This window comes from Typha latifolia, chromosome 4 (genome assembly GCF_019914945.1).
Source record: "Typha latifolia isolate L0001 chromosome 4, TyphaL0001v2, whole genome shotgun sequence".
Lineage (NCBI taxonomy): Eukaryota > Viridiplantae > Streptophyta > Magnoliopsida > Poales > Typhaceae > Typha > Typha latifolia.
Window position 1 is genome coordinate 5562423 of NC_133089.1, and position 18885 is coordinate 5581307.

At 35.5% G+C, this 18885-nt stretch overlaps 2 protein-coding genes across 4 annotated transcripts; one reads left to right on the forward strand and one right to left on the reverse strand.

The window, feature by feature from the left end:
- Nucleotides 1-2068: 2068 nt before the first annotated feature.
- On the reverse strand, nt 2069-11202 carry LOC140785481 (uncharacterized). Of its 3 annotated transcripts, XM_073133316.1 has the most exons (5): nt 9151-11202; nt 8111-8177; nt 5242-5587; nt 4821-4890; nt 2069-2224 (listed from the first exon to the last, which is right to left on the reverse strand). In XM_073133316.1, exon 1 carries the CDS (start codon nt 10978-10980, stop codon nt 9415-9417), a length of 1566 nt encoding a protein of 521 aa, XP_072989417.1. In that variant the 5' UTR covers nt 10981-11202; the 3' UTR covers nt 2069-2224; nt 4821-4890; nt 5242-5587; nt 8111-8177; nt 9151-9414. The 3 variants fall into 3 exon arrangements, with proteins under 3 accessions (XP_072989417.1, XP_072989418.1, XP_072989416.1); XM_073133317.1 differs by lacking the exons at nt 2069-2224; nt 4821-4890 and adding an exon at nt 4940-4980; XM_073133315.1 differs by lacking the exons at nt 2069-2224; nt 4821-4890 and having other exon boundaries at nt 5053-5587.
- Nucleotides 11203-15528: 4326 nt separating this feature from the next.
- On the forward strand, nt 15529-18879 carry LOC140786454 (uncharacterized). Its single transcript, XM_073134902.1, has 2 exons — nt 15529-16020; nt 18186-18879. The coding sequence occupies exons 1-2, from the start codon at nt 15773-15775 to the stop codon at nt 18676-18678; spliced, it is 741 nt and encodes a 246-aa protein (XP_072991003.1). The 5' UTR covers nt 15529-15772; the 3' UTR covers nt 18679-18879.
- Nucleotides 18880-18885: the final 6 nt, after the last annotated feature.

The window sequence follows — 18885 nt, forward strand, 5'->3', positions numbered from 1 at the left end:
TCAAACATGAGTGAATTCTAAACATGTCCGAATTAGTAGGAGGATGGATCCTAAGAGAGAAAGTTTGAGGAAGTGCAAACCTATTACAAATCCATAATTAGCAGTGGAATCAGACTGACTGACGAGCTAAACATATTATAGCTAAATTAATTAGGAGAGCTATCCAAATTATATAGCCGTGGATAAACAGATAATCAAATTCAAATTCGTTATCAAATGAGTTAGGTGGAGCGTTGCCATTAGATGAAATAAAGAAGAAGAAGAAGAAGAAGAAGAAGAAGAAGAAGAAGAAGAAGAAGAAGACGACGACGACGATGACTTCCAAGATGGAGTACTTTGCAGACATCTCTGTGCCGTAGACTGACGGCCATTATTAGAAGCATTTCTCACGTGGATAAGAAGAGAATTTAAAGGAAGCATCCAATGGCTGAGCAACTGAAAGAGATGGTTTCCTTTAATTACTTTCCACACGACACTAATCATAATTAGTATATTAACAAGAATCCAAGTCCAGAATCTAATCCTTTTATCTAATAAGAATGGAAGGTTATCATTATTATTAAGCCAATATTATGACACTAACACATCATATACTTACGTGATATTATATATACCTTGTTTTTATTTTGTTAAAAATAAAAATAAAAATATTAGAACAAAATCAAAGTATTTTGAAAATACTTTTTGACCATCTAGAGTATTAACCTAACCCAACAAAAACTATTGATCAGCTTTAGCGGTCAACACATTGTTTGTTTATCTTCTTTTTTTTGAACAATCTCAGCTGCTGATCCTAAGTAAAGAGAGACATAAAAATCTCTTAGTCCAAAACCTACCCCCTCTTGTGAACTTTTCTTCTCTTTTGATAGAAAATATAAAATGTAAATAAAGATAAGGATATAATTCATATTTAATTTGCAAAGATAAGAGCGATATCAAATTAGTCAAATATGTTACACAATATATATTAGACATAACCAAAAGTAAATAAAATGATTCCTAATATATGTGTAGCAAATATCTTCATCAATGAGGCCACAAAGATAAAGGTAGGAAGGATGTGGAAACCATCCCCCACAAGGAAACAATTGAATGAAAAGGCCAAGAAAAGCAACCACATAATTATTCCTTGTTAACCCCTCGTTATCAACTTCCCCAAAAGCTATTCTTGTGAAAGGAACAGTGGAGCTACCATTGCCCACTGAGGGTTTGGGGATTCCTCCAATTAGTTAGATTAGGGTTAAGATAGATTAGCTCAGGCCTAAACATTTGGACCAATACCCACCCAACTACTCCCACTCACCTTCTTAGATTAAGGGTTAAACCTAATAATTAAATTTCCAATCTCTTGAGTGCTTCCATCACTCAAACATTCTATTATGACTATATATATATATATATTTAAAATAAAATTCGAGTTTTGAGAGGTTATAGGCTGAACAATAGAGTTAGTCATCTCCGATGATTAAGTAGGGCAACTGGGTCGAGCTGCGATGAATTTATTATAATTCATCTAACATCTTAGTTGAGGAAGTAGGATCCCGACCATTTATGTTAGTCGACGAGCTTGAGATATGTTCACTGTTTGAGGGTTGTATAGAATCCGGCCAGAAGAGGATTTCAATTTGCCTAATCTGATCTTTTGAACCCTAACAAACAGACAAGACAACTTATTCAAACCCATTTGCCCAAAACCATCAGCAGTTTCCTCCAGCTCCTTTCTTTGAATCAGGCAACTTTCGGTACTTGCACAACTTGTTCAAATAAATCGTTGCCAGAAAAGAAGAAGGAATCATTGCGCCCACTTATTTGAGTGTCTCTAACCAAACACCAATCTCAATCTCAAGTAGAGAATCATTTGATAAGATACTTCTTATCTTATTATCATTATTTTATTCTCATCCACTGTTTACCAGATGAGACTAAAAATCTCCCATCCTTCCAGGAGTTTTTGGAGCAAGTAATTAGTTAGCAATAAAATAAAGAATAAATCCTTCAGAAGCTCCTCTGCTAGGCTGATAATTTCATTAATTCCAATCAGGTTTTATAAACTTGATACATAGAGGAATCGGAAGATATATTTTAAAAACCGCACTACCAGCACTAGACGAAAAGAAAAATAAACATCAAGCCAAAAAGGCGTACAAGATCTAAATGAGACAAACATCCATAGCACACGAGCACCACTAGCTAGATCTTGTAGCTATAAAGGCCCTGCAAAAAACTAAAGGAATGCAAACCAAGTGAGAAATTATAGATTTTAACCCTAAGTATGATTCTCAACCTTTTGTTTAAGTAAATAAAAATGCGGGAGAATAATCAAATGAAGCAAATAAAGATGAACACTAAGAGTTTTACGTGAAAAAACCTCAAACGGATAAATAATTACGGATCCAAACTCAGATTAAATTAATCACTAATAAATTGTAACAGTTTACAAGATTAACTTAAAGATAATCCGTCAATTTCTATGACTTTATTTAACATAGTCTTAGTCATTCGACCTTACGATTCACTGCTTCTTATATTTCAGTATCTTTTGAGATTGATCTTCCTTTCGCGTGTAGAAGATGATCAAGCTTCCGTCGGTGAAAATCAATGTTTCTTCAATAACGTATTCTCAAAGTAATGACTGACAACTCTTAGGGTTAGGGCATCCTAACCCTTATATATTTTATCGAGATAAGTCCAAATATTAGACAAATTAGTTCTCATAGATTCCTAGATTTTACAAGATTCGCAACCTTTTCGAACAACCTACCTTGAGTCTTTGCATCTTTAAACGACTTTGAATGATTACTAGAGCGTGTTCGGACAGCCAAAACAATGTCTCTGTATTTTCGAATAATTGCAAGAGTTTATTCAAACGACCAAAACTATGTCTTTGTATCGTAGAATGACTTTCAAGATGTATTCGAATGCTTTTCAAACAACATGACTTATTTGTTATAAAATTCAAAAATCTTTAAACCAAATCTTATTAACACTTATATATGTGCTTATTTACATCAATAAAATACTTAGAATATTTTATACACATTTATTAACACTTGAAACCTAACACAAGTGGCTTGACGGCTACTAAAAAAAATCGACCTATGGCATCGACTCCCCAAAGCGGAAAGAGGTACGTCCGATAAGGGCAAAGAGATTGTAACAAGAAGGGCGACGAGGTTGACATAATGAGGATGATGTGGCAGGAGCAGTGAGGGCAATGACCACTACCCAACGAATTAACCACTATCGACACAAGACAAAGGTGGAGGAGAAGGGAATTGGTTAGAAAGACAAACAAAGGTGCATTCACAATGGTGGGAAGGGAGAAAGAAAGATGACGACTAAGAGAAGAGGGAGATGAGAAAGGCGAGGGAGAAATAATACTAGATATGCAAGGGAAAAGCCTTCCGTCCTAGCTTCATGGGCTAGGGGAGAAGAGAAAAAAACGAGGGGGAAAAGAATAGTCCAAACCCTAGCAAAGAACTCTATTAGGGCTAGCGTGGAGCTGCCTTCCTCTTGTTCTTGTATAGGTACTCTTAGGGTGTACATAGTGATACCGATACCCTTAGACCGTACCTAATTGTGAAGAATGGGAGGACTTTAAAATATAAAAGAAAAGGAAAGTAAAAGAAAGTGACATCCCACTCCTAAACAGCCAGCTTAAAAGTCAGATATTTTCGCTCAAACTTAAGCCTTAAAAGATACGTAAAATTAACATGGTTCATTTAACAATCTCCACAAACTCCTTATTCTAATGCAAGTCTCTTAACAATCATAAAATCTTAAACAATTGACGAGTAATTAAGCCAAATTTTGTACAGTGGTCATTACGTAGGTTATATGTAATGCTTAGTCACTTCATAGGTTGTCTAAACCTTGAAAAGAGAATACTAAATGAGAAAAGAACAGAAAATAAACCCACACGTAATTTGATTAAGAAATGCTGAGTCACATTAGTGGATAAGTCCACAAGGCGTTTGAGCATTAAGCTGCAGGTCCTTTTCTTCAACAAAAGGTCAATATTATGCCATATATAACTAGATGTGTTCCAAAAAATATAATTAGATCCGTGGCGTTCTCGAAGGCCTAATTGTTACGCGGATAAGTTTTCCAATCTACCAAACCTGATTAGGAAGCTGGGTTCTCAAAATTCTTTTTCTTTTCTTTGTTTTTTGTTAATAAAGAAGGGAGTAGGAGGCTTTAGTTAAGTTAGTTGAGTTACCATAAACTTGACCACCTGATAAATATCTTAGCATATCCTATCAAAATCATGGACAATAGATTGAGCCTCTTGGTTATTGAGTCTGACAAGTAATCAAGTTTTTAAAAAAAAAAATTGCTTTGGCATATCCTTCTAATAAATTATGAGATTGTAGGCTAATTATTGATTAGGGAAAAGGATTAATATTTATGAACAGATTCAATGCAAAAGAACAGAAAAAGAAGAAAAAAAAAGTCCACAACCATCAACTAAAACATAGGAGTTATTCTTGATTTTCTTACTCTTGACTAAAATATCGAACAAGTTAAATGTAGTTTTCTCTACAATGGTCGGAAAAGGAGAGAAAAAGAAAAAGAAAGGTATTTTCGCGACAAAGAAATGTATAAGGTGGTCTTTGGGCAAACAGAATTTTCAAAAATAGACTTGGGGTTGTCTGCCACACAGAAGAATCTCATATAGTCGCAGAGTAATTACAATAAGTTGCAGCTTAACGGGAAAAAGATCAGCTGGTCATATGAACGTTGGATAACAAATCTCTGCGTGTTTCCCCTTCCCCACCAAATGAAAGATAGTAATCAAAAGAAAAGAGTAAAAGTAATACCTCTTTTTATTTGGAAGTCGCAGATGGAAAGCAATGTGGACTTCAAACTTTAGAGTCTACTCTTCATCCACTTGAAGACGCACAAGGGAACAAGCACAAAACGTTAGAATTTAGAATAAGAAAGGAAGAGGTCAGCGACAGCAAAGCAAAGTCTTCGTTCCTGCGTTCTCATAGATATGCATCAGCAGTTGGTGAATGTTTACATCATTCAAGAAACAAAGATAACAGTTGCTTCAATAGGTAGAACTAATTCATTCAATAACAGTATATTCAAATGCATCAAGCTCTCATCAGCATGATAAGAACTCAAACAGGAGTTGGATAACACCAAAGGAGAGCTTGCGTGCCTTAAAGACAATAAAAAATTGCAGATAATTGAACATTTCAATGATACTATATCATTGACAACTTTTCACCGTACCTTTAAAATATTTGGTTATGGAAAGCTGAGATCATACTATGCAGTATACAAGTATATCAAACCCCCACCTAATACCAACAAGGTTCATGGAGCTCTTCCACTTCAGATTCTGTTCCAAAGTATGTGCACTCACAATACCTTTGATCAATTTCAACCCCTAGCAGGCACATCAGTTTGCATATCAAATGAATAGACCGTCCACAGTACATTTCCACGTCCATAGCAGTAGAGAAATATCTATGCATGGATAAGAATTTAGAAGGCTTCACCGCTTATTTAACTGTTGTGCAACAGAATGGCTGGAAATAGAAAGCACGGCCTCTGAGAATGTAAGATGCGTCGCTGCCTGCAGGAGTAAATTGCATAAAATATCAATCATGTTGACCGATTTCTTTACTAAATGTGTAACCTGTGGAAGAATGTACCTCTAGAAAATAACTGCCACACTACTATCAAATCAGGAGATGGAAACCATGCAAGAGGTTTAGAGAATGATGATAATGCATAATGTAAAAAAGCATTTATAAATCAGCAGTTAAAGAAAGGAATAAATTTGCCCGCAACGAATGAATATGTAAGCATTGCAGATGGCTAATGCGGGTGTAATGTTTCGTAGGACTGATCGAACACTTAGTACTCAGATTCCAATACGATTTACCTCAAATTGACTAACTTCTCCATAATATAACAAAGAAGAGGATACGTGCGGTGCTGCTAAAATGATTATAAATAATGCCGAGAAAATTTACGTATAAAACATCAACAATCACCACAATGTGTTTAACTGTTTACTCATAGCCATTCCTCTGAAATACCTAAAACAGAAGAACAAAAATGTTCAAATTAGTTTGTTTGCTTTCGAGTAGACTTGAGCTACACCAAGGCATGAAATAGAAAATGAACATTAATGCTAATGAGATTTACTTCCATAGCACATTTATATTTCAGAAAAACAATGCGCTGAATGGATTGTTCTTTTCTTTCGCTATCCTAGATAATTTATCAACTACTCCCTAAACCTGACACAAGTCACAACCAAACTAGCAAAGCTTTATAGATCATCTTGGAGGTGCAGACTCTAGAAAATAACATTGTTAACACTACCAACGCTTGCAACTTTTTCAGGTTCTGTTGCGCAAAAACTTTATCATTTGGTTGCACAGCAACACTAGAGGATTAACAGAGTTCTGCTTTCTTATAGTTTGTTAATAGTTGGGTTCCATCAAACCAAAGAGAAGAAAGACAATATGGAAAGTGCACGTACAATAAACCCACAGCATAACCATAACAAGATCATATGATATTACCAGTATATTTGGGACATATTGCACACAGAAGTGCTTCTGTAACTCTTTTCACTGATGTTAACCAAGAAATCCTTTCCATCAGGACATTGAATAAACACAGACAATGTGTTACATTATGTCTAGCTTCTTACTACTTTTAATTCTTAACTACCAGATCAGATAAAGTAAAAAAAGTTCAGTCATCAATAGGGATAACAAATAAGACAAAAGAAGAGACAATGTGTTACAGTATGTCTAGCTTCTTACTACTTTTAATTCTTAACTACCAGATCAGATAAAGTAAAAGAAAAAAGTTTATTCATCAATAGGAATACAACTAAGAGAGTAGTAGTTCATATTATATTATGAAAGTCCATTCATCAATAGGGATAACTCAGACAGTAGAAGATCATATTATACCATGAAAGATGTTAAATATAAGGGGTTATGACCTCATGGAGGGAGAACGAAATATCATTTTGACATGCGCATTTTTTATTTTGAGAATTCATTTGGACATGAGAATTTCATACAGCCAATTCACATATCAAAGAAATCAAAATTAAAACTTGCATAATGGTCCATCAATGCGCATTTTTTATATTTCTCATGCACGTACTTTTGACATGGCTATCTTGGTCCAAGATTATGTTGATTATAATATTATATCAGGATTAAACCCTTCGTAATAAAACAATGTACTCAAATATGTGGTTAGTATGAACATTTTTTTTGTGCTTATAATTGTGTAAGAAAAGGAGCCCCTTAACTGCTTCAGCAATACACATTCTAGCAATCACATGCTCTAGGTAAACATTTCTTTTACATCGAGCAAATTCCAACCACAAGTGACATTCATAATTCTTAACCTATCTTGATATCACAAAAATAAAGATCATATTGATTATAATAGTATATCAGGATTAAACCCTTCATAAACAGTATACCCAAGTATGCTATTAGTATGAACATTTCTTTGCTTATAAATTATAATCACTTAAGAATGGGAGCCCATCAACTGATTCAGCAACACACACTCTAACAAATTACTTGCTCTAGGCAAACATTTTTTTTTAATTTAATAGATTTGGAGTAGCAGCAAGCCTTTTTCCAATTCTGGAATTTTCGACTAGTAATAATCATCAATAATCTAGTGTCACTGCAGGCTTTTCAAAGTACCCATGTACTCCATCCAGTGCAACTCAACCATTATTTCTGAAATGTAGTCCTTTGTTTCCAAAGCGCCTATATATAATAAGGTTTAAGATTTAGGGTTTACGTCCTTAAGGGATATGAGAGAAAACTAGTTATGATTGCAAGTAGTAATAAAAACATAATAGCACTTTATTTCACAGAGAACTGACAGTAAATAGAAGTACCCAGCCTAGAACTGTTATGACTAAAGGAATTGTTGTCCTTGGTATTGTTATCTGCTAAGTTGATATCAATTCACTGGCAGAAAGTTCATGTGTTTGATAGTTTAAATGCTAAAATAGTGGGGTTAAAGTACATTCTTGTCTTCATCATTGTTCCCTGGAAGGATTTTGAAAATATCAAAATAAACAATGATAAATTTTGCTCACCTATTATAATGATCCAGGAGACTCCCTGATCAGCTAAAAATGTCTTCCACGGTTGCACTCATATCCCCTGGATTTTCCATTAAGAAAAAGTGATAAACATGTCATGAGGTACCCCGTCAAAAAGTTAAACCAGAAAATCTAGAGAATTTTGCATAGGTCTGGATTGGAACTTTAATCTAAAGCATCCGGAAGGGCTAAGCTGAATCTACAATGAAGGGTCAAGAGCTTCCATAAACTAATAATGTATAACAACAAAGAAGATAATGGAATTCTTTTGTATTTACAAATTTACTATTATTTAGTAATGTAAGATGCTGGAATTATTATGAAATACAGTTATGAGAGCCCATTAACAAACTATCTCAATAGGAAACGTAAGAGCCAAGTTGATATAAACAGTGGTTTGGCACAAACAATTAAGTAATTATACATCATTTAAAATATTTTAATATATCTGTTAATTTCCAGATAACTAAATCCTAAATGTTATTAAAAGTGAATGAGAAATATACTTTACATTACTACATATAGGAGGAACAGCAACAAGATAACAGTATCTGAGCAATGAAATAGTTCTTTCACTTCAAGGAAATTCCACGTGATGAATACTGCATAGTCAGTTAAGGATATGCCATTTTCTAGCCTTCAAGGCATTATTAAAAAATCGTATATAAAAAAATGTAGGTAAAAGATTATAATGTCTAGAGTGTCCCAACTGTCCCAGGTTGGCAATGTTTATGAGACCTACAAAGTGATAGTTCCTCCATTGATCCGAAAAGCATTCTCACCACAATTTTTCTGAAGCATATGAAATTTGAACAAGGACATATGCATAATATGATTTCTAACACTAAACTCATTTGTCATTACATAAAAAAGAAGAAATTTCAGAAAGCACCACATATATGAAAAGCCTCAAATTGAATGATGAATTTACAAAAGGTGATACTAAACTCTTGGCAATGGGTAAACATGCCAACAGAATTAAGGGAAAAATGTGATGATATTGAAGTAAGATTTATCAAGGAAAAAATGCATACTTCTTCAGACAAAATGTGGCACACTTATTGCACCCTGATTCCACTATCCTATATTCCTAAGTCAAATGGGGACCAAAACTCTCATTTGTAGCCAGAGGCATACTATCAGAAATACCAATCTTTATCTTGGTTGTTCACACTTGGCAAATGTCAGACATCCCCCACATAATAAGAATTATAAGTTAGTGCTCTTCCACTTCCTGCTTGGAGAGCACCAGTTTTTCTCAATGTGGAGGGCATGTCCTGTGTAGCTGATATCTCTAATCATGAGATATTTCTAGATGAGATAAGCATAATGCGATTAACCTCACTAGGCATCCCAGCCCTTAAGAGACATGATACCAAACAACCAACTGTTACATCATCAGGGGCACATCCAGTAGCCACCATTTTATGGAAAAGGGCAATTGCTTCGGTCATTCTTCCCTTCATGCAGTGTCCAATGATCAATATAGTATATGTATATTTATCAGGAAAACACCTCTTCCCCTCCATTTCAACCAATATTGCATTTGCTTCATCAACATTTCCCACTTTACATAGCCCATCGATCACAGGATTGTAGATAAAAGCATGGGGCACAATATCTCTTCTCAAACTTAGTTTCTTCAAAAGAACCTGAGCTTCATCTAATCTATTCTTCTTGCAGAGAGAATTTATCATGATTGCAAAGGTGTAAACATTAGGCTGGAGTTCTCTGTGCTCCATCTCATTCCAAAGCTTCATTGCATCATCCAGCTGCCCACTTCGACAATACCCATCGATCAATGAAGTCAAGGTCACAACATCAGGTGTACATGCACAGGTTTCCATTTGATTATACACTGAAACTGCAGACTGCATATCATTAACCTTACCATAGCCATCAATAAGCACATTGTAGGTGACCCTACTGGGCTTTACTCCAAAACCAATCATGTCTCTAAAAACCACGGATGCCTCCTCCATCTTGCCCATCTTGCAGTATCCAGAAATCAAAGACGTGTATGTCACCACATTGGGAACACAAAATCCATCCTTCTCAATCCTCCTCAAAATCTCATGTCCCCTCTCTACCTCTCCCGCCCTACACAACCCATCCACAAGAATGTTATGGGTCACTGTATCAGGGGAGCACCCAAAACTCCCCATTTTCTCTATAAATTTGAAAGCCTCCTCAACATCTCCCAACTTACATAGACCCTTTATAACTATATTAAAACTCCACCCATCTGGAGTAAAACACCCGGAACCCAATTGTCCCTTGAACAGTGCTACCGCATCGTGCGCTCGATTCCTCCCCACCAAAAGACTCATGACCTTATTAAAAGTATACGTCTCAATGCAGCAACCTAACTCCGCCGTTCTGGTGATTAACTCCATGGCACAATCCAAAATGCCGGCTTCCGCACAGGTACTGACTAAAAACTCAAGAAAGGAAGAATCCGGACAATGCCCCTCGTCAATCATTTCGTCGAACATCTTCAAGGCATAATTTTGAAGGCCCGAGCGACAAAGAAAACCAACCAGAAACCGGTAGGAATCAACAGAGTGGCTGATTTCGAATGACGAGCGAGCGAGCTCAAAGAGACCGAGAGCAAAGTTAGGGTTTTGGATGCGACGGATCGCCTCGAACGCCACGGAGGGAGAAAGAACGCCGCGGAACGAAGCTAAACGATCGGGGGAGGAAGGAGAGAGGAGATATGCGGTGGAGAAAGCTTTGGCGACCCAGAGATCAGAAGGGACAAGGGAAGGGTTTACGCCATCGAAGGCGGAGAGGTGGAGGCGAGAGGAGAGGATGAGGAGGTGGTGGTGGAGCACGTTAGGGTACGGTGGGGCGCGGAGAAGCATTTAATGGGAAGGCGTTCATCAGACCGGGGGTGGCATGGGAAGGATTTGGGATCCGGTCACCACCCTTCATGGCGGTGAGAGAAGGAGCGGCATAGCAAAGACGAGGGGAAAGGAGAGTGGTGGTGATAGGCGATAGGCGATAGGCGATAGCTGAGAGAGAGAGTGAGATTTTGGAGGGGTTTTTGGGCTGTTGATTGTCAGTGAGAAAAGTTGGGATGCAGACTAGACTCTTATTTTTGGGCTTAAGCTTGGCCTGAACTGGAAAATGTATGGAAAATGAATTTTACATATCACACCCTGACTTTTAAGAAAATTTTTGGTTCAAGCTCTACATATGCATGCTCTCTGTCTCCTTTTTTTATATTAAAAAAAAAATGAAATATGCAAAAGCCTTTATATATACTACTATTCGACTAATAATGAATGTGAATGTTTCCTGTCATCAAAATCATCACATATTGATGCAATTATTTTCAATGATGACCAATTAGTATGAATATTACCTTCTTCTATCTCGGTTTCTTCTTGGGGAATGAAACTTAAACAGGTTTAAAAAAAAAATTAGAGCCTGTTGAGAAAAAATCTTTTTAAAAAAAATAGTCTGATGTTGGGATAATTTCCTGTATGAATTTTAGCATATAAGAAAGAACAAGTACAATTAGAGGATTCTATGTGATTTTTCTTTCGTGTTTGATTTGAGTTCAGAGCAAGTCCCTGAACTTGGTCAAGAATTTTTAATTGTGTTTAGCAACTAAATATTATTTTTTCTCTAATATAATTCACTCGAGAACATAAGAGAGAGAGAATTATATATAAATTTTAAATTTATCCTTTCCATATCTTATTAATTCTCATTTTACAATGACGTGTGGGGCCCGTACTTTATACTTGTGATATTTGGTAGCTTAAACAAATAATAATGAACCAATACATCTATAAGGTGTTATGGTCGGACTTTAAATTAAAGTGGATAATCTATATATGCATCCAACCTATTAGGACTCTACTTTTATAAATAGGAGTGATCATAATTCATTTGAGATTATTAAATATTGAAATAAATATTAAGTTATTTATTTCCTTTATTATTATTTATCTTTTAATCTTAGCTGTTTATTTTTTTTAGGAGTAAATCTAATTAGAAAATTTATTTCCATCATCAAACTTTAGCCACTATCACCCGCCATGAGTTATCCTATCCTATGGCCAACCACAACTGTCACCCTTAGTCGTCTGACACCCTTCGACGATTGTCGTAACGCCAGATATTTAACTTTCTGACCTATTTCGACTTTTCTTTTATTTTTTCAATTTTAACTTTTCACTCTAATTCTAGAAGCTAAAAAAATTTCAGAATTTTCTCATAAAAGAGCAAAAAAAAAAAACCTAGAGGCTACCACTTTTTAAAATCTTAGAATTTTCTTATAAACAAATCGGTCCAAACCTTATTCATAACATTAAGCCATTTATAGGCTCACAACCACATAAATCTGCAAGTCCAATAGTGCTTACGGGCTTAAAAACTGGCAATGAGTACAATCTTTAATATTTGATTCATTAAATGAGCTCTATCGTCAAAGTTAAAAGAATATTTTAGTTCATTAATTTTATATATCATCTATTTTCCTCTAAAACCAATAATTATTTTAGTTTTTCATATTATATCAAAGGTGATAATTATACTCTTAAGCTTAATTCACAATCAAACACCATACTTTTCAGTCTAATTCAAATTATCTAAACCATGGCTATAAAACGAGTCAAGTTAGCCCCGTTCAGAGTTAAGACTCAAACCAATTTAAATTTTATATTTCTAACACTCTCCCTCACTTTTAGTTAAAAAATTTTGGTAGACTTAAGAAATAAATTTAATTTATGAATTTCTATATTTGAGACAAAGATGAGACTGAAGTAGGAAATAGTATCTAAATTTCTATGAAACTCTCCGTCAGTTCTATGAAATATTAAAATATCATTTAAACACTAACATAGGAGATATATTTAATTCGTAAGTATTTTTGAGTCATTATAAGCAAAATATATAGATCAAACAATAAATATCCATATAATAAGAGTAAAAATTAAAAAAAGAAAACTTAAAATGTAGGTTCTGTTAACTTAACATATATAGATAAGTCCTACCAACCAAACCAGTGATATTTTGTATTTGGCTTGGACTTGTGACACATCAAACAATTTTTCTTCATGACCAATCTCATTCTTCTTCTGTCCAAATGAAGTAGATGTAAGAATAAAAGAGTTAGTCTCCAGATAAAGACTCTCATAAGAGTTAAAGAGTAAGATGTACGTAATCTTATCCTCGTCGTAATGCAAAGTACGTACTGTTCCGTGTTACCTGAGAACTAAGTTGGATGAGATCGATAGTTGAGCGTAAATTTATGAAGAATTAATGCACATATTTACGCGTGGTCTTGTACCTTAGAGCGTGTCCCATCTGAGACCTGAACCTAATCCAGATCATGACCTCCTGTTGCCATCCTTGGCTTTGCAAGGAAGAAAGAAGAGAGTTTGAATGGCCATGAGAGGGCTTTGTTGTGATGCATCACTATGCAGTACTACTATGTATGATTGTGAGATGTAGTTTTCTGTCTCCATCCATCAAAGGCAAGGAGATGAAGACCTCTACAGGTGTTTAGTTGTTTTACCCTCTAATGATCCTCCAAAACAAAGAACGCTAACAGCTTCTACTTTTTCATTGGATCTAGAACGTGATAAGATTCTACCTGACCTAACCTAGCTATCCTCGTTGTTGAATAGGTTGATTGGACTGCGACCAATTTGAGTTCTCATTTATTTTAAATAAATGTTTATAAGCTTCATACACAGAAAGATGAGGAGATAAGATTAGACAAAAGGAGGGGTTAAATTGATCTAGAAGATTGAGGTGGAAGAAGAAGGTAGGGGCGACGATAGTGAGAGAATCATCATTGATGTCGTCGGAGAATGAAAGAAGCTTATAGAGAGAAAAGAGAGATTGAAGATAAGAAAAGGTGTGTGTGTGTGTGTGTGAGAGAGAGAGAGAGAGAGAGAGAGAGAGAGAAGGGATGGACGAGAGACGAGGAGAAGCCCTCACATGTAGGTGAAGAGAAAAACCCAAAACCTTAGCAGAGCTTTCTCAAAAGTCAATTTCTAACAAAAATTACCAACTCATCCTCTCTATTAGTACTATTACATAGGTGATAAATTCATGTACACAAAACACACTCTAAATTCATGTACACAAATAGAAAGTATGGCACCAAATCAAAGCTTCGAACCTTGTGTTGACTTTAATTCATATTTCGAACTCGTCTTCCTGCAGTCCCTTGAAACAGTCCCAGTTGCAATCGCTGGAGCTCAACGTTAATGACTCCTAGCAATTACTAGGCAGATTCCGGTCGAGCAAGATTTATTCTACAATCAGCTATTGGTGCTCATCTCCTCATTAATAGTCATCACAGTTTGTTCAGCTGATGTAAGTTATATAGTTATTTAAAAAGTTAATTATACTTAGCCTCTCTAAATTATTATTGTTTTTCATATGAATTAGATCTTTGACCCGACAAAATTCTTAGTTCAAATGGTCCATGTAGTTATTATTATTATTCTTAGTTAAGGGGCTTATGTGATACGTTTCTTAGTTCAAAAATTTTATATGGATAATAAAATAGTTCAAAGGTATATATGAAAAAATTATGATTATTCATAGAGGCTGCGTGTAATTATGTTTTTTAAAATATCACCCATTCAGCATTGTGGTTAATTTTTAACAGACTATTCATAATAGATTATTGTTAAAAATCACATATGAATAACTAAAAAAAAAAATGAAAAAGAGAAACAAAAACTGTGACATTGATGAAATATTATCGCTTTTAAACTATTTTAAATAATTTATACAAGGGGAAAATATTTTTTTAAAATTTAAGCTTGATTTTAATTATGATTAATTATATTTAACTAATATAATAATATTTTTAAAAGAGTATAATGATTTTAATGATAATTATGATATTTTGAAGAATGTCCTAAAAAATAATGATAATTTAGAAGTCTAAGTGGAGTTATCCCTTAAAATTAACTCAACTTGTTACGAGGTATTAACAGTAAAATATAAGACAATAAGAGTGATAAATATCCATATAGTAGATTATGAATGATAATAGAGATAACATGCAAGAAGTTTTAATAAATTTTCTAATAATAATAGTAATTAATTAGTTGTTCTATCCTAGTATTTCTTTTGATTTCTTCAAGATTCTAGTTTCTCTTTTCTAGTTAATTATTATTTGTCCTATCGAATTTATTATGAAAGTTATGAGCTGATCTATTTGCAAGAAACCGCATGCCATTCATTACCTACTGCTTCTATTTGTTAGTAATAAGAGCTAAACTCTAGTAACAGATACGTACTGTAAAAAATAAAAAGAAAAAAAATTCCACTCCTATGTGCAGTTTCCGTCTGTTACTTTATAGTAATTAAGTCTAATTAAGGAGAAGACAATATAAAATCCAGAATTTTTATCCTAATCCAATCTAATTCAATTCCTTATCCTTAATCTTAATAGCTATCGGAATTGATAACATTTTATTTGTTACCGATTTAGCTCCTCCTAAGCCTCCTCTTTAAATTTTGGCTATAAATTTCGCTCTCTTTCTTTTTTAAGTCCTACTCTTTCTCTCTCTCGCTCGTCTCTTATCGCATCCTTTGTCTTTGGTGATCATCTCGGGCCGCGGAAATCACCGCGTCGATTCTTGACATCTTGGTCGGAACTCCGTCGTGATCGGACGGATGTCAATCGCGCTGGCTAGGGGAAGCGAGATCGAACGGTCGAAGTTCCTCTGTGGGGTCCCCTCCTTCTCGGTGTACGAGGCGACGGCGACGGAGGAGGAAAAGATGTGTAGCTCGTCGTCGATTGGGAAGGACAGTGACAGCTCGGCGGCAGGGTCGGATTCCGACAGCGAGGAGGCGGAGGTGCTGAGCTCGTTCAAGGGGCCGCTCGAGACGATGGAGGCTTTGGAGGAGTCGCCGCCAGTGAGGTAAAGATTGCTTCTTGGGATCTTGGATGAGTTCTTCTGGGCGGGTCTCTGCTTGCTGGTTCTAAATTCTCTTTTTGAGACGGTTTTGGTTTTTTCTTGTTTCCCAGGAACATGCAAGAGAAAAAAAAAGATATTTTGGGTCTTTTCCTTCTTCGTTTCACATTTGGTGCTTTCGAAGCGACTTGAATGAAAATTTTGGAGTAATTTCTGGGAATTTTCTTGTCGTTGTGAGTTGGGGTTTTCCTTCTTTTATTTGAACATGCAAGCGAAACTTGAGGCGAGTTCAAATTTTCGAAGATAAAGATTTTTTCTTTGCATTGTTTCCCCTCTTCTTCTGTTGAGTTTGTCAAATTTTTCTCGTGTCCTTATACTGCATTTCTCTTTCTTGGTGGAGTCTATACGGAAGTGTAGTCGAATTTTACAAATTTGAAGAATAGTCCTTTTTTTTCACTTGAGATTTGCTGATGGTTTGGAACATGTTCTTGTTCTCTTTCTCTAATGATCATAGGGTGCTTTGATCGCTTTTTCTACATTGTGCTTTATCTCTTTCAATATGTCATTTTTTATTAGTCACGAGATGTAATATTTTATTTAGATAACCCTTCTTGAGATAGTATTTATATCTCTTTCAATTTGGACCGTATCTACTACAACTTAGCTGCTGTTCTATTCACATGTTTACTTGGGCGTATAACATCTGTATGATTGAAAGAAAACGAGATTGAAGACCCGAGAGACCTATTTCGTTATGCTTTTATGTTGATGAACCATATTCTATTCTAGTTGGATCCTGAACAATTTGCAGAGAATCCCAGTAATAATAAAGAAAGCAAGCTGGGAAACTTATATCATGATCTATGCTAATGAAAATTTTATTATGGTTTTCAGCGCGTTGAATTGTTCACTTGCATCTTATAATACTAGTGTTCAGACTTTCTGATTTTTTTTTCTTCAAAAATATCTTTGTTGCTATCTTCTTGCGAGGTTAGTAAGTTCTTCATGGATATAAGTACCAATTACAAGATGCCGCTGGTCCCATGACTATTTGGTGTTGACTTCTTGGTATCCATTGGGATTTTTTTTTTAACTTGCTAACTGAGAGGGGTGAAAAAGGATTAGGTAGCATACTGACAAATGGAGTGTTGCTGTTTTCTTGTTAAATGGAGTGTTGTCCTTTTCTTGTTAATTGTACAGTTGCATCGGGAGGACTCTTTTAATAAGCTTCTAAAATTCATCTATTCATCTAACTGATGCTACATCTATCTGAAAAGAATGTGGTTACCAGTTAGTTGTTGATTTCTTTTTATATACATAAGCTAAACATGATCTAGTGTTTACTGAATTAGCCTTATTATCTTCTGGGAGGATAGTACATGGTGGATGACAAAGACTGATGCCTTTGATCAGGCTCAGATTTCAAACGATGATTTGATACAGCTCACATAATTCATTATACTAGAAACTAGTTCCTTAATGGCCAGTATGCATGTTACTGGTTTACAAATATAACTTTAACTAGAAAATGTGCTTCAGAATGATGGAATTGGGTTCAGCTTGTTGTGCATGTATCAAATATACAGTCTTCCCATGCTATACTCATCTGATAGCGATTTGTCATAGAATTATGAATTATTTTATCTTTGTGCATAGAACAGTGATTATTGGTGTCGGCTTGTTCGATATAGAGGATATTGCCTCTTTAACAAGTGATCCATCTAGATATTGCATTATATATAACCTGTTAATCTCGTGAATTTCTGATACTTGCAATTTATACAGAGTAGAGATGTATTTTTCCGTCGGGATGTGCTTTTAAATGATTGAATAGATTTCAGCTTGTCTTGCTTTGTCAAACATGTTATAGTTACACCTACACCGTTACATTTATTTATACTTTTTGTACTGAAGTAATGAACTACAAGATGATACAACATTTGTTTATTTGTTCATGAAGTGGTGAGCTATCTATGTGATCTTGGTTGTTTGTTTATATGGCTATTTATTTAACTGTGTGGTCCAAATGTGAAATATCCACGTGTACTCTTTAAATACTTGTGTTGTTCTGTCCTCAATCTTTTCCTAATTAGTTGTTCAAAATCATGTAAGGAAATTTTGTAGTTTATTAATAATGTGTGTATATATATATATATATTTAATATTGGCAGGCGTGGCTTTTCCAAGTTCTACTGCGGCAAATCGAAATCTTTCGCAAACTTCGCAGATATTTCCTCATCTACCTCTGTGAAGGATCTCGCCAAGCCAGAGAATCCCTACACCAGGAAGCGGAAAAATCTCAGCGCTTTCAACGCAATGTGTGAGAAGACACAGAATAAAGAGCTGATGAGCTGTGAAGGTGGCATTGCCAAGAGACCCACAAATGCCAGTCGAAGCCCTGGAGCCCCTGTCACAGGGAGCAGCTCTGCGAGCAACAGCAGTGGCAGCGAAGAGGAGCATGAGCCATCTCGGCTACTCCCTCCGCTTCACCCACAGGGAAAACCTGGTGCTAGTGCTAGTGCTAGTGCTACTGTGAACTTTGCTTCTACATTCCCGACGGATGCATTCTCTCCTCCTACGCGGTCCATCTCCATGGCGGATTTGAAGGGTGTGCCTAGTTCAGGTTCCTCGACCGATGACAGAGATAAGCAGAAGAAAAGTTAGTAGCTTGAAGCTATTTTTGACTGGCTTGCTACTATCCATTCTATTCTGGCTAAGTAGCTAGTTTCATTTAGATCTAATAGGGAGGTTGATGGATATGGTGCTTATAAACGTGGCATTCAAGTACTCCTCCTCCTCATCTGTACATTCCTAGAGTTGGTTATATGAATGGCCTCAATAGGGCTCCTCGTTATCAATGATGTATGCATG